At 40.6% G+C, this 15,211-nt stretch overlaps 1 protein-coding gene across 2 annotated transcripts in view; it reads left to right on the top strand.

The window, feature by feature from the left end:
- usp43a (ubiquitin specific peptidase 43a) overlaps nucleotides 1-10,154 on the top strand; it is a 125,636-nt gene extending 115,482 nt beyond the window's left edge. For both annotated transcript variants that reach the window (XM_054779837.1, XM_054779836.1), the window contains 2 exons: nucleotides 4,250-4,411; nucleotides 5,197-10,154. In XM_054779837.1, the coding sequence (XP_054635812.1) occupies nucleotides 4,250-4,411; nucleotides 5,197-6,293 (1,259 nt within the window). In that variant the 3' untranslated portion in view covers nucleotides 6,294-10,154. The remainder of the gene's footprint in view (nucleotides 1-4,249; nucleotides 4,412-5,196) is intronic.
- The last annotated feature ends 5,057 nt before the right edge of the window (nucleotides 10,155-15,211 follow it).

Here is a 15,211-nt window from a genome sequence, read left to right as displayed (position 1 = left end):
AACGTGTCATATACTGTACAGTCATCATTAGGTGACGTTATTAAATTGTTAGGATTATTGTCTTGCCTCTGAACATTCACACAATGTCAGGTGATCTCTTAGGCCACTGACCATGGTTCCCTGGAGATAGCACACAGTGGCCATGACGAAGGCACTTTCTGCTCCAATTTGCAGTCATCACAGGTTGTCTACTTCCTTTTTGAGTTGCTATGATACTGGTGTCCTCCATGCCTGCAAGCAAATCAATGCTAAAGATCTAAAACACACACGCACAGTAGTCCAGTAGGAATTATTTTTTCATCTTTATACAAAATGCTTGCAAAAGATACAGAAAAACACACTGAAAAATGATCACTGCACGCATCTTCCTGCAGTGCAAGAAGTGTGAATGTATGTGTGTGTGTGTATGTGTGTGTGTGTGTGTATATATATTTATGTTAGGGTTGTCAATCGATTAAAATATTTAATTGTGATTAATCTCATTTTGTCCATAGTGAAATCAGAATTAATCACAATTAATCAGAGATAGAAAGACGTTTTTATCTAAAATAAGTAGGGATGTAAATCTCTTTGTGGTAAACACTTCCATATGCATCTACACTGTGTGTACAATTATCAGGTAAGTCAGTATATTGACCATATTCTCTTTTTTATGCATATTTTACAACCCCAAGCTGAATAAACTTGAATGCCTATTGGGTTTAAGCATGCCAGGTGATGTGCATGTGTGTACTGAGGGAGGGTGTGGCCTTAGGAGAGCAACACCCTTTATTAGGTGTGCATAATTATTAGGCAGCTTCTTTTCCGCTGACAAAATGGGCCAGAAAAGAGATTTAACAGACTCTGGAAAGTCAAGAACTGTAATACATCTTTCATAGCAATGCAGCACTTTTTGAAATTGCAGAAATTGCCAAGATATTAGGGCGTGACCACAGAATCATTAAATATTTTGTTGCAAGTGTACAACAGGCTCGCAAGAAACGTTTCAAGAGAAAAACATGCAAATTAACTGCCAAATATTTGAGAAAAATCAATCGTGCAGCTCTCAGGAACCCATTATTCTCCAGTGCCGTCATCTTCCAGAGCTGTAATCTACCTAGAGAGTCCAGAAGTACGGTACATGGTGTTCAGTGCTCAGAGACATGGTCAAGGTAAGAAAGGCTGAAACCCGACTACCACTGAACAAGACACACAAGTTGAAAGGTTGTGACTTGGCCAAGAAATATCTGAAGACAGATTTTTCTCAAGTTTTATGGACTGATGAAAGGGCCAGACGAATGGGCCTGGGGCTGCATCGGGAAAGGGCAGAGGGCTCCACTCCCACTCAGATGCCAGCAAGGTGGAGGTGGGACGCTGGTAAGGGCTGGAATTATTAAAGATTAGCTTGTTGGGCCTTTTCAGGTTGAAGATGGACTCAAACTCAACTCGCAAAACTACGTACTGCCACTTTTATCACACAGTGGTAAAGGAAAAAGTGTGCATCTTTCAAGAAGACCATGATTATGCAGGACAATGCTCCATCTCATGCATCCAAGTACTCCATTGCTTGGCTAGCTAGTAAAGATCTTAAAAAATAATGACATGACCTCCTTGCTTACCTGACCTGAACCCTATTGAGAACTTGTGGGCCCTTAAACATGAGATTTACAGTGAAGAAAAAAAGGTACACCTTCCTGAACAGTGTCTGGGAGGCTTTGGTTGCTGCTGCACACAAAGTTGATCAAATGATCAAGAAACTGACAGACTGCGCGGATGGAAGGCTTTACACTGTTATTGAAAGGAAGGGTGGCTATATTGGTCACTGATTTATGTCAGAAATATTTATTTGTAAAGTTTGTGTTGTTTATCATTCTGAATTAAAAAAATAAAGTAGTGAGATAAGAATATTTTAGTTTTTCTTGGAGTGTCTAATAAGCCTAATAATTCTGCACACTAATAGTTGCCTAATAATTGTGCACTTACAGATATTCTCAACAAAAGCCAAAACCTCACTTCCACTCCCTTAAATATTCAGATTTGAGGTTTATTAACATTTTGGATTGACCAAGAGCGCTGTTATTGTTAAATAATAAATCTAATAATCAATAATGCAAATTGTCTAATAATTGGGGGCGCAGCGTAGATACACGAATTAAGTGACAATATACAATATATTTTAAAAACAGAAGAATTCGATACAGCGTACAAACGATACAATTTGATGTGATTTGATACAAATTTTGGAAATATGGGCCATTGTTTTATTTAAAAAAATAATATTTAGTTAGAAATCCCGCCATGTTTGCATGATTAATGAGAGCGCCGACATGTTCCACTTTGTTCCACGTTCCTTAAACGCACCATTCAACTTTGCTATGCATCATCTTCCACGATGCACAGATAAGAAAGACTACTTTACAGTTATTTTTCTGTTTTTTCTCTCACCTCATATTTGCTCCCAAATGCTGAAACTATGTGGGAATGCATAAAGGTAAGATTTGATGACTCATTGAGTGCTAATGTACATATTTGTTGGTGTACCTCATATTTGTTGGTGGATGGTGGCTCTGTATTCATTTAGTGCTTTTAATTTGATGTTGTTCCTGTCATAGTTTTGCACAATACATAAAGATAAAGATCAATCATATCACTATAATGTACGTATGTTAGGTGTGTGCTGAAAATATGTTCCGGTAGTAACGCTACCGAGAGCTAATGCTATTTAGATCCATTGTCATTGACACAAGCCCCAAATAGCTGTCCTCGGCTATGCCTGCCCGTAACTAACTTCATTTTCCTTGTGTTTTTCTTTCTTTCTTTCTTTGGGAGAATGAACAGAACAAGAATTTCATTGCATAGCAGAACTACCTGTTTTACCTGACAATAAAACTCTTGAATCTCGAATCATGAATCTTAACCAGTAGCTGGTAGCCCAAATTTTAGCTATGAGTTCAAAGCAAAAATCATCAGAGCGACGGATTGCATTTAAAAAAAACACTTGTTAGTTGGGACACTCGTATGCCACGGCACGACACCACCACTGTGTATGTGACAATTTAAAAAATACCTGCAGTGCACCAGTAGCTTCTCTCCTCTTCTTGGCGACGTGCTTCCTGACAGCTCGCTCACATTGACACAAATAACTTTGGTGTTGTCGAGAGAGGCATCTGCCAGGGCTGTGAAGCTAAACTTAGCATTGAAATGATCCTTTTCTTTGCCCATTTCTACTCAATATTCGTTCCCTCTTCCATCAGCTGCCACGCCGCTGTGTTTCGTCAAACTACGGTGCGGGCTGAGGGTCAAACAGGACGTGCGAAGGTTAATCGTGCGTCAAAAAAATTAGTGCCATTAAAGGAAACTTCCATTAACGCATTATTATTTGACTCCTCCCTTTCCTGGCCACCCCTGTTTACTTGTCCCATCATTTCTATTTAGCTGTATTACTGTACTTTCATTGACTTATTTCCAGTCTTATTTTGAAATGTTCTGATTTTTTTCAACTGTGGCAGGTGCGGCCACATTTAATAGTTGCCAGAGGAGCAATTGCAATAATTAAATGAGATATCTTTATTACGCTCACGAATGTAGCGATTGAGGGGGTGATTGAGCGTCCCGTGGGTTTGATTTTTTGATCATTTTGAGTCTATGTGTTTTATTTCTATTGAGGATTATCGTGAACAAACTACCTGCAGGCTGCACATTTAGACACCCTGCTTTACAGCCACACTATTCCCTGCAGTATAAATCCTAAGCACAGTTCATTTCAATGAATGTCTGAACCTGTATAAAATATTTAAACAGTAAAAAATGCACTCCTCTCTGTGTTTTGTTCTTCTCATGAGTATGACACACAGCTCTTCCAAAGGCAAGTTTCTGAGAAAGAAAAGTCAGAAGAGCAGGATAAAAACAACATATACCTTACTGCAGAGCATCGGTAAAGTTGACTGAAGCCAAATAAAAAGTTGCTCCTGAATGTAATTTCATGCTGCAGTGGTTTGTTGTTGTTTTTTTATGACTTATTAAAGTTGTTCTGGATTATTGGATCCAGATCCAGATTATTTTTGTCAACTTTATCAATATTTGATGTTGCGCCAGCTTCCAAATGATGTATCTAATCCTTTTCTTATTTATAAGGTCTAACACTAGCGTCCCCACCTGCCCAAAGTTCTGAATAATGTGCAGGATGTTCCATTTTTTAACTACTCACCGAAGATGTTGGGAACTCCATAACAATAAAATAACCTCAGCTGCTGCCTTGTGTCCCTTTTAGGCTCTACAAGTTCTTCAGTGTCAGACCACTGGTTGATCCGACTGACAGGAGACAGCAAGAGAGGCAGCATGGTGTCACGCTCCTCCACCACCTGCCCGTCTTCCATTCCCGACTCTCCTGAGTCTCCTGTCTTCTTCGAGAATAATACTAAACAAGAGAGAGGTGAGAAAGGAGCTACCGTATCTCCCAATGAAATATGTCTGAGCTTTTATGTACTCTATGGGGAAGACATTTCTTGAGAGGGAGGCCAACAAAGTAGCTAAAAATTCCAGTTCTTGCATGGCCTGATAATCACCAGTCCATGTCACCCATTGAGCATATTTGGGATGCTCTGGCTTGGTGTGTACGACAGACAGCGTGTTCCAGTTCCTTCCGATTTCCAACAACTTTGCACAGGCATTGAAGAGGAATGGACCAACATTCCACAGGCCACGATCAATAACGTGATCAACTCTATGCGAAGGAGATGCGTTGCACTGCGTAAGGCAAAAGGCGGTCACACCAGATACGGACGGGTGCCCCCGGATCCCACCAATACAGTAAAACATTTTGGAGTGGCCTTTTATTGTGGCCAGCCTAAAGCTGTCTAATCAGCATCTTGATATGCCACACCTGTGAGGTGGATGAATTATAAAATATGAATGCTCACTAACACAGATTTAGGCGGATGTGTGAGCAATATTTGAGTGAAATCTACCTTTGGTGTACATAGAAAAAGTATTGTTGAGTATAGTTGTATAAGTATAGTTGAGTGCAGCCTGTGAAATATGGGAGCAAAAACAAAATTGCTGCGTTTATATTTTTGTGGAGTGTAGTTTACAGCAGTACTTTGTGTTTAAACTCCATTGTAAAGTGAAGCTTTACCGATGTGTGATGGCACTTGACAATTAAGAAGAGGTACGGTATTGTTGTTGCCACTAAAATGTTCTCCTCTCTACTCTGTTAAGGTGGATTTGAGAGCAGACCTTTTGTCAGGGGACTCCAAGGTCGCAGCGTGAGCATGAGGACACCCAGCAAGGCCAAGGATGCCCTGAGCAAAGTGCTCCCCATGCGTTGGTCCTTTGGTTCCAGAGACCGACGAAAGCCGGACCCGACTCCTCCGGCAACTGAAGAGCCCACCCCTGTTGAACTGGTCCAGTATTTGGAGTCTGGCCGGCGGCCTCGCTGCACAAAAGATCCCATAGTGTCATTAATGAATGAACCCCGTAGCTCAAAGGGAACAAATGGAAGCCGATCCTCAAGTGCAGGACGGATAAGTTGTGTGGGGAAAACAGGAGAGGAGTTGCAGCCTGAGTCCAAACAAGTGCCAGAGGGCCAAAGGAGGCCATCTGATAAAAACTCCAGCTTCAGACAGAGCAAAGAGAGGCAGTCAAAAGACGAGGGTGCTGTCAGCGGTAGCTCAGGTAGTGACAGTCTTATCAGAAGAAAAGAAGCCAGGAGGCAGAGCTCCTCGAACACACAGCAGGATATTGACATCAAGAAAGTGTCTGGTGGGGTTCAGACCAGCATTAGCACCTCCAGCATTCTTGATGGTACTCTCAGGAGGCGAGACAAAGAGAACAGGACTGATCAGGAACGGCATGTTGCACGTGAAGGAGGTTCTAAGGTCAAAAGCCAGGAGGGGCTGCTGGCTTTTTTTAAAGGTAACTTCCTGAGGAGGGACAAGGACTCCAGGAATTCAGGGATGAGGGGAGATGACGACGACTGCGGCAGAAGGACTCTGCCCAGGCAAACGCTGTCTAACGGAGCAGCGGGGGGCGATCGAAGAAGGTCTCACGGCTCAAGTCATCAGGGTGAAGAACTGTTGAACGGTAAGGCAGGACGCAGCTCGTCCGACATCAAACGCTCCCAGAGCTCGTCCAGCCTACCGGCCAGGACAGAACAGAGCATGCGTAGGACGGCATCGTTGCATCGAAACAGCGCATCGACACCCTCGACACGAGGGCAGAACGCGGACAAAACAACCTACGGTACGCTGCAGAGGACTCGCTACAGCACAACCTCTTTGGGACGCAAAAAGTCTGTACCAGAGTCGAGCTTCTGACAGGGACGCCATGTCTGTAGAAAGCAATAGAGCACAATCATTGCCACCTTTGCATTATGGATTCCAATGAAGAGCAGAATGACATACTGTGATCTCTCTCTCTCGACTAATGTGACTTGAAACAAGTGCCTCAGCAACTTCTATGCAGTTTGGGCTAATGTGTTAGACGACAAACACACAACTACCTAACAAAAATGATCCACATTTGTGTCTTATAGTCACGTTTCTTTATTGCTTATAATCACGACACATTGATTGTTTCATGAAAAGAATGTAACATGTCCTCCTGATCCACTCAGCTAGTCAGCTTGAATCCCTTCATTCATCTAAATTCATCGATTTATCCTCGTGTTACCCTGGATCACGTTGTGCAACCTTTAATTAGTCATTCACTTATGTGATACACACAACATTACAACCCGCGTAGGGACGTGACTTTTGAGAAATTTTTGTTGTGTTTATGCCCCCAGTCAGCCATGTTTTGGTTGTTGAGCACTTATATTTGTTTTCACTCATTCCTGCTTGGTCTGGAATTCTTTGTACAGTAAAACCTCAAATCAAACACAATTTGTGCTGATTTCAAATCCATTTCTCCGATAGGAAAGAATTAGTTCAATAGACATAGAGTAGAACCTTGGTTTTCGTCCTTAACCCTTCGTAGTGAAAACCGAATACATTTTTCCATAAGAAACAATGTAAATCTAATTAACCCGTTCCAGACACCCAAAAATATGAACACAAAACACATATTACACAGGAAAAAAATAGAGAATTATTTGTTTTATATGCAGAGTGAAATAAACAAAGTGAAATACATGACTTTTACCTTTACTGAAGACTAGCAAAGACAGAGACGAGCAGAGGGGGTACGGACGGAAAAGCCACACGGGCGCTGGACTCTAATCTGTTCCACACCTAACTTTAAAGAGTTGACAGTCGTATACTTGCTCACTTGAACCTTCATGTAAACCTCAGTGGCATGTACAATCATCATTACACACACTGGCCCGACTCACTGTCTGTTATTTGCCTCCATTCCCCCTGCAACCAATGTGAACTAAGGAACCTTTCCATTACAATCCTACTGTAACAGACTCAACCTTTGTTCTTTGCTATGACTTCTTTCTTTATCAAACTTCAGGAACTTGCAACTTTTTTTTTTTTTTTTGCAGCCGATATAAATTTTCAAAACACAGATTCCTCTAACACTCAGAAATACGGATTGTGCTTGAAAGCCTCATCAGCGCACGGTGCAGTGCTTGAAAGGCGGAAAGACAGCGACAGATAGAGTGTTCGTTGTTGTGTGTGCGTTCTACGAACAAATAAACCACACACACATAATACAGATGATTAAAGGATTCCCTGGGCGGAATCTGTCTATAGGGGCCCAACTCTAAAAGAACCACTATCCAGTTTGTCAGGCGAATGATAACGGAAACAATGTATGAAAACCGAGACATATTTGTGGCAATAATTTTCGTGGAAAACGGGGGTGCACGAAAACCAAGGTTCCACTGTGAAACGGTCAGCATCATGAAAGTTTATTAACCGTACAGTCAATGTTTGAAGTAACATTTGAACATTTATCACTCTCATACAAGTGTCAAATTAGGTTTACCTTGTAATATTAATACATTAATTAAAATGATATCCCAGATGCACATTCTGTAATAGTAATTGTCACACAAGTGTAAAAAGAAGTCAGCCACTAATGAGATATAAAAGACGTACAAACAAAATGCTAACATCAAGTTAGGAGGCCATTTTGTTTTTCTTGAAACAAACTTTCCAAGCTGTTGTTCATATTTTGAGGTACCACTCTATCACTTTGCATACCACCTCTACTGCTGCCTCTCAATTCAGTAAATGTTATTAAAAATAAAAGCAAGCTCACTTAGCGCTTGCGCCACCATTGAAAGTTGTTGCTGTTATAAGCTCAATGCTTATTTTTGTAATAGCACGCAATGTACACAGTAACTGTCTTCGGAGCTTCTTTTCCCTCTCATCGAGTGCAGAAATTTGTCACCTTCACTATCAAAATATCAAATCTCTTTTGTATGGTATGAAACATTTGCTTGCTTTCATTTCCTTCAACCTTGAAACAAATTATCGGCAGCAAGTTGCGTGTTTTGTTCGCCTGTGAATCACTTCTCTTTTCAGTGTTTCACGTTGCTTCGAGGTTTTTTTTTTGTATTTTGTATTGAATGCTATCAGTCCATAATTCTTCTGCAGCAGGGCTCCCCTGACATGACATTTTTCCTGGATAAAATAAGGTTCGATGACTACCAGTCAAATTTGACCACACGAGGACACACTGTGATCTTTCTACCCTCATTCAGTCTTTTAAGTGTAATTTAGTTTCAAGCCACTCCGAAGCACAGCTTTGAACAGTAATGTTAGCACAGACCATTAACTGCATGAGAGATGCTCCTGGCTGGTTTGTTTATGTTATAGACAAGTGATTCAAAAATAATAATGTAACGACCCCACGTCCGTGAATGCACCTTGCGTCTATGCTATTCGCTAGCTACGCCACCATGAGCTGTGTGCCATGTTTATGGCCGACTTGGTCAAGCTTGAGCGAGAGGAAAAGGACATTGAGTGTGGACTTAAAGTGCTGTCTGTCCGACAGACACACCGCTAAGATAGTAAAATATCTACCTGAGAAGAGTGTGGCATAAAGCGAACGCGCAAAACTTTTTAAACATTTTTTTGCACAATTTTGAGTGAAAAACTGTCAACCTTCTTTGAATTTATAAATGTGTCCTAAAGTGCTAACTTAAATTTGCTGTTTATCAATGCAACCATGTTTATATTTAACTAGAATATGATGACGCATTAGTGCCACCGTGAACAAAAATGTATAAAGTCTTCCCTTGTTAATCATGGTTAATTGTTTCCAGACCCAACCGCCATAAATGAATTTCCCCAATACAGAATTCATTCTCAATAAATGGAATTTATTTTTATAGTTAGAGCATAGAAAAACTGTTTACTAGGGATGAACCGGTTACTCGTTTTAGGCGATTATCCATTACGGAAAATGCATTTTTGCCGAGCACAAGCATGAAATGAGTACAGCTCGTCATTATCCGTAATTGTGATGAAGGAAAATCCTCATTGGGTAACTACTTATGTACTCTTCAATCTTCACACTCTGTGATTGGCCTGTCACACACACAGATTCCCTACAGTCAGAGAGAGGAACCATGCCACAGAATACAGTGACTAGCAGTGACTCTGCTAGCTGGGCTCGACTCCAGCTCACGTTCTCTATTTCGCTCTATTTCGGTTTGTATGACATATAAAGTTAGTTGGTAGACTTGTTTTGTTACGTACACGGTGCATTTAACAAGACAGAGTTTAAAATGGCTCCTGTTGCGTCGGTCACTGCCGGTGTTTGTTTTTTTTTTCCATCTGCTTGCTTCTAATTTGGCTGGTGGTATAAAGTCAGTTGGAAAACTTTGCTCGTACTACTGAACGCAGTGCTTTTGAGAAAACTACAGTGAACGAGGCTGACAGATTATTTCCCTGTTTGCCATCACTGGATGTTTGCATGAATCGCCAACAGGACAGGACAAAAAAAAAAGTGGTGTACTCGCACATCCCTACTGTTTCTGACTTTCTAAATACGTTTTCTAACATTATTAGGGCCCCGTAGACATGAAATAACACCCCTATAGTTACCTTTACACTCCTATTCCTCATTGTTTCTGCTAGTGAGTTAACAGGCTAGCGAGCTAACCAGTTAGCCTTGAATTTATTTCTTTTAAATTTTAAATATTTTAAATGTATTTCTCTTAAAGCCAAACTTACACTTCCACACGGAATGGGAGGATAACTTTTTTTTACTCTATCATGTCTGACATGCCATAGCTGACTTCATGATTTCATGCAGTCAGAAAACTGTCGGGGGGGGGGGGGGGGGAGTACTTTCAGTGCCAGTGCAGACCTGCCAACATGTACAAATTTATCATACTCGACTAGCAATTTGACTCTTGAATACGCTTGTATGCGTCACAGTTCTCCATTTTGTTGCATTTTCCTGGTTTCAGTTTTGAGGTCAGTCTGTATAGTACCAATAAATAAGTAGATATTATCAGTTTCTCAATAGTATTTGAAATTGGAGGGACGTGAAAACATTTCTGTCCCCTAGGAGGGACATAAAATAACTGAGAACCACTGTGTTAAGGTAATGTAATGTAAGGTGGCTTCTCAATGTTTTGTGCCGTTACTGCCACCGAGTGACCAGAATACTAGATTTCACTTGTAATTCAATATGTTTTGACTAATAATAGACCATAGTCTACCACGAAACAGCAATTCTTTATTAATCCATTTCTGAAAAAATGCGATAGAGGGAGGGACGACTGTATGGTGAAAAATCTGTGAAAAAAATGTAATAATTTTATAACAATTTGTGTTATAAGAAAAAAAATAATTTTACATTTATGAATGAAGTTGTAATGATTTTTTTAAAAAAAAGTAATTTTAAGAGAAAATAGTCATAATGTTATTAAAAATATGAGAAAAAAGTTGCAATTGTCACAAGGCGGCACAGAGACATAAGTACCGTAAGGTAAAAGGTTTAATGTAACAAAAAGAGCACAGGCTGGTAGCAAAAGATGAACAAACAGTGTCGGCAACTAAAAACAACACAAAGTACAACACAAAATCACAGCACAAGATGGGGCGAAACCACACAAAATAACTAAACAAGACAAGGAGCAAGACTGGTTGTGTAGTGGTGCAGAACGGAAGACAGATCGGCGTTACGGTGGCAAACGGCAGGCTGATAAAGGCCTGTTGGAGAGATGAACAGCAACTCCAACAAAGGTACTGCAACAAAGAAAAGGGAACGGCTGCAAAACCAACACAGGCAGGATCATGAAAGTAATTTTATAAGAATAAAGTCAAAATAATGTAAGAAAAAAGGCTGTATTTTTACACGGGTGAATGAAGTTTATTATGCAATATTATGCAAAACCAAACAAAGTCAAATTATGAGTCATTCATAAGGTTGTAGTCTATGATAAAAATGTGAGTCATTTTCAAAGAACATAGTCTGAATATTACCAAAAAGATTGTAATGTTATGAGAATTGAGTCCCAATTTGACAATAATAAAGGTGTAATATGGCAATCATACTTCTGATTGTGTTTAGGCACATTAACGCCATCATCAGTATGAACACGTGTACGATGTTTGTGTCTGTTCCTGAGAAAAACATGTTTTTAACAAATATTTCATGAGTAGCACATTAATAGTTAATATATAGTGCTGATCTCCAGATAGATCTAAACTCCAACTAGTCTCATAACTTTCTCATACAGTATCTTTACTTTTTGCTTTCTGAAGATGCTCGCCTCTTCATCCGCGACAGAGCGCCACGGCCATATTGTTTATGTGTGTTCCACAGCGGAAGAAGATGCGAGCGTCTTCATTACGTACACACAGATGGAGAGGCAACAGTGCGCAGGGACATGGCGGGAGACAAATATAACGCTGAGCGATTTGTGAGGTCTTATTTTTTTGAGGAGGCATTTTTATGACGCAAATGTATTACCGTACTCTTCTGAACACATAATGTTTTTGAGAAGCCAAACTCTTTCCTTAAATGACCCAGCAACTAAGCAGAACTACGTTCCTCGTCACAGAAATCCGACCAGAACTGGACTCGTGGGACCAAATGAGGGGTAAGTCACTGTTGATGTAGTCCACTGCTGATTGGGATGTCATACAACTTCATGTCCAAAAATCCGAACTGCCGAGTTGCGCTGGACATCAAGTTGGCAGCTTGGGCTTTTAGCTCGATGGCAAGTGCTCTTGACTCTCATTGGGTGGACCGTTTTCCAGCCCCGGGCTTGCACTAGAGCGAATCAGACAGGTTACATGGGCACCAAGTATGTTTTTTTTTTGGTCCAGACCAGAGTAAGTAAGTGTGAAAGCAGAACGCCGTTACAGTAGTCTAGCCTGCTGGAGACAAAGGCATGCATTAGTCTCTGTAAATCTGTCTTAGACACTATACTTTTAATTTTGGAAATGTTTTTTAGAAGGTATAAAACTGCTGATGTTATTGATTTGATGTGGCTGTTAAAAGTTCAAATCTGCGTCCATTATTACCCGAAGATTTTTAACCTGATGATTAGGTTTTAGAGAGAAAGTTTCAAGGTGACAGATAGCACTTTCTGTTTGTTTCTGTGGGCCACAGACAATAATTTCAGTTTTGTCTGTGTTTAGCTGGAGAACGTTGTTTTGCATCAACACACTGACCTCTTTGATGCAGTGACAAAGTAAATCTGCAGGACCATGTTCACCTGCCGTCAGTGACACAGACATCTGAGTCTCATCTGCATCGTTGTGGTAGGACACATTGTAGCTACGTATTAGCTGGCCTAAAGGAAGCATGTAGAGATTGAACAATAGGGGTCCTGGGATTGACCCCTGGGGAACCCCACAGGTCATAGCCATTTGGTCTGAGACACAGTTACCAATTCCAACAAAGAACGTCCTGGCCTCCAGATAAGACTTGAACCAGTTTAGAGCAGTACCAGTGATTCCCACAAACTTTTCTTACCTCTTAATAAGAACATAGTGTCAACTGCCTGCATCTGTGTTCAGACAAGATCATTTGTTACCTTGATCAGAGGGCTGTTGTGGGACCTATTGCCTGATTGGAAAATATCAATCGCAGGTTGGGTCCCCTGTAATGACCAAACAGTCAAAATCAGTGCACACAACTGCAAGTAAGTGAGTAAAATCATCAATAAAACAAATCCGTGTGGGTTTGTAAATGGTTATATATAGTATGGAAGATTGTTTATCTCTATTTTGAATGACACTTTTCTATGTGTTTTGACAGTAGTTGTTGTTTTAGAACACTCCCTCCCTGAGCCTCTGGTTAACATGAGGTTTAGCAACCATAGCCCTTAGTGTCCTAGGCCACATGTGTCAAACTCAAGGCCCGGGGGCCAGATGTGGCCCGCCACATAATTTTATGTGGCTCGTGTCTCATTCACGCACTTCACCTTTTTCCTTCTTTTAACGTATTTATTCTTTCACTTTAACAAAAAAAATGTACGACATGCATTTCTTCTAAACTTTAATATTATCTGATCATGCAATAAGATATTCCACGCACTTTTTGTTATGAAAAATAAGTACTTGAATGTATATATGTCACCTTGACATTCTCATTTATCCATCAACTTGTTAGTAAAAAAAATCAAAAGCATGGGTAATTGTGTAATAACTTGAGGTGATATTTATATTGATATCTTTCAACAGTTACAAGTGGCCCTCTGAGGGCAGCCATAACTGCAATGTGGCCCTCAATGAAAACAAGTTCGACACCCCTGTCCTAGACAATAGCATTGACGCTGTTGGGAATAACAGCTGTGGGCACCCATGGTGGGGGCAGAGCTTGGGGGAGCTTTGGTTGGTGGAGTAGGTTGAGGAGGGAGCGAGGCCCGTTTCCTTTTTGAGGATAGAATCCTTGATCTTGCCGGGAATCGGGAATGAGGGGAACTATTTTAGTCCCTGATTTCAAGACAGTCAGGAAGTCTCATCAGAGAAAGGAATAGTAGTGAAGCATCTCTGGAGGGTGTAGATGCAGAAGGTTGGTCCCAGGGCTGTGTGAGGGTCATGGTGAAGGTGAGGGTTGGTTGGTCGGTTAGTTGGTTGAATCCTGTCTGTCCAGAGGCGGGGACTGACACTCTATCAAGTCTCTCAAATAGTTTATTAAAGTCATGTTTTAAGCTTTCTGACATTGCACTGCGAGCGTTTCATGAAGTTCTTTGTCGTTTTCTAAAGCAAAAATCCTTGCTTTTAGTACACAGATTTCTTGTCAATATATCTAACAGCTTTCAGAAGGACACTTTGTTTGGATTACTACTTATGTTGGGAAGGTTATACTCAATGGCTCATCACAAATGGTGTAAAAACGGTAACAATTATTCAAAAAGTCCTGGTTTACTTAAAAAAAAAAATAAAACCATCTCCAAGACTTGTGGAAATAGTAAAATGATTTTAAAAGTGAATAAGGCAGTAAGCAGCAGAAGCAAGCAGGAGGAAGCAAAGACACGTCTGCACTCGACAGAAGTAGGAAGTTAATAAAAAGAATATAATAAATAATTAAATACTTATTTTCATATAATTTTTAAATATATTTTTGTATATACTATACATAATTTATTGATATTTTATAATTTATTGCAAGGGTACTAGAGGGGACATGGGAGTTTGGCCAACCGGCCGTGTCCCTCGCAGTGTCCTATGGGGGGGGTGTTAATACGTGCCATTCGGTCCTCGTACAGCCGGAGCAGGAGTCTGGTCTGCATTGCAAGCAGTAAGTCAAGCCTGTTTCTGGGGAACGTTGGCCTCTGCCAAGGTTGCTCTTTGTCACCAATTCTGCTCATAATTGTCATGGACACAATTTCTAGGCGCAGCCAAGGCGTCAAGGGAGTCCAGTTTGAGGGACTTAGGGTCTTGTCTCTGCTATTTGCACATGATGTGGTCTTGGTGGCTTCATCGAGCTGTGACCTTCAGCGTTTACTGGGGCGGTTCGCATCGAGTATGAAGCTTCTGGGACGGACTCAACACCTCCAAATCTGAAGTGTAGGATAATATTGTTTTATTAACTTGTTAGCTGAGTGAGTAAATATTTATTAAGTATATTATAGAAATAATTTTTACTAATTTGTTAACTGAATGGATGAACATTTATTTAAGTAGGTTATAGAAACACATAAAGTAGAGAAAAAGGTGCTGTTGAGAGGCCTACCACGTCAGCTAAGACACAATTCTCAGTTGAAGAATGAATGCAAGGGATAAGATGTTTTGGGATAGCGTGGTGCTGATGGTCTGAGAAAACAATTACAAAAATGCAGAGGGGACTAGCAATTAAGGCCGACTCTCTC

The sequence above is a fragment of the Dunckerocampus dactyliophorus genome, chromosome 6 (assembly GCF_027744805.1).
Source record: "Dunckerocampus dactyliophorus isolate RoL2022-P2 chromosome 6, RoL_Ddac_1.1, whole genome shotgun sequence".
Classification (NCBI taxonomy): Eukaryota; Metazoa; Chordata; class Actinopteri; order Syngnathiformes; family Syngnathidae; genus Dunckerocampus; species Dunckerocampus dactyliophorus.
The sequence above is the reverse complement of the archived record's forward strand: the minus strand, read 5'-3'. Positions and strand labels throughout refer to the sequence as shown.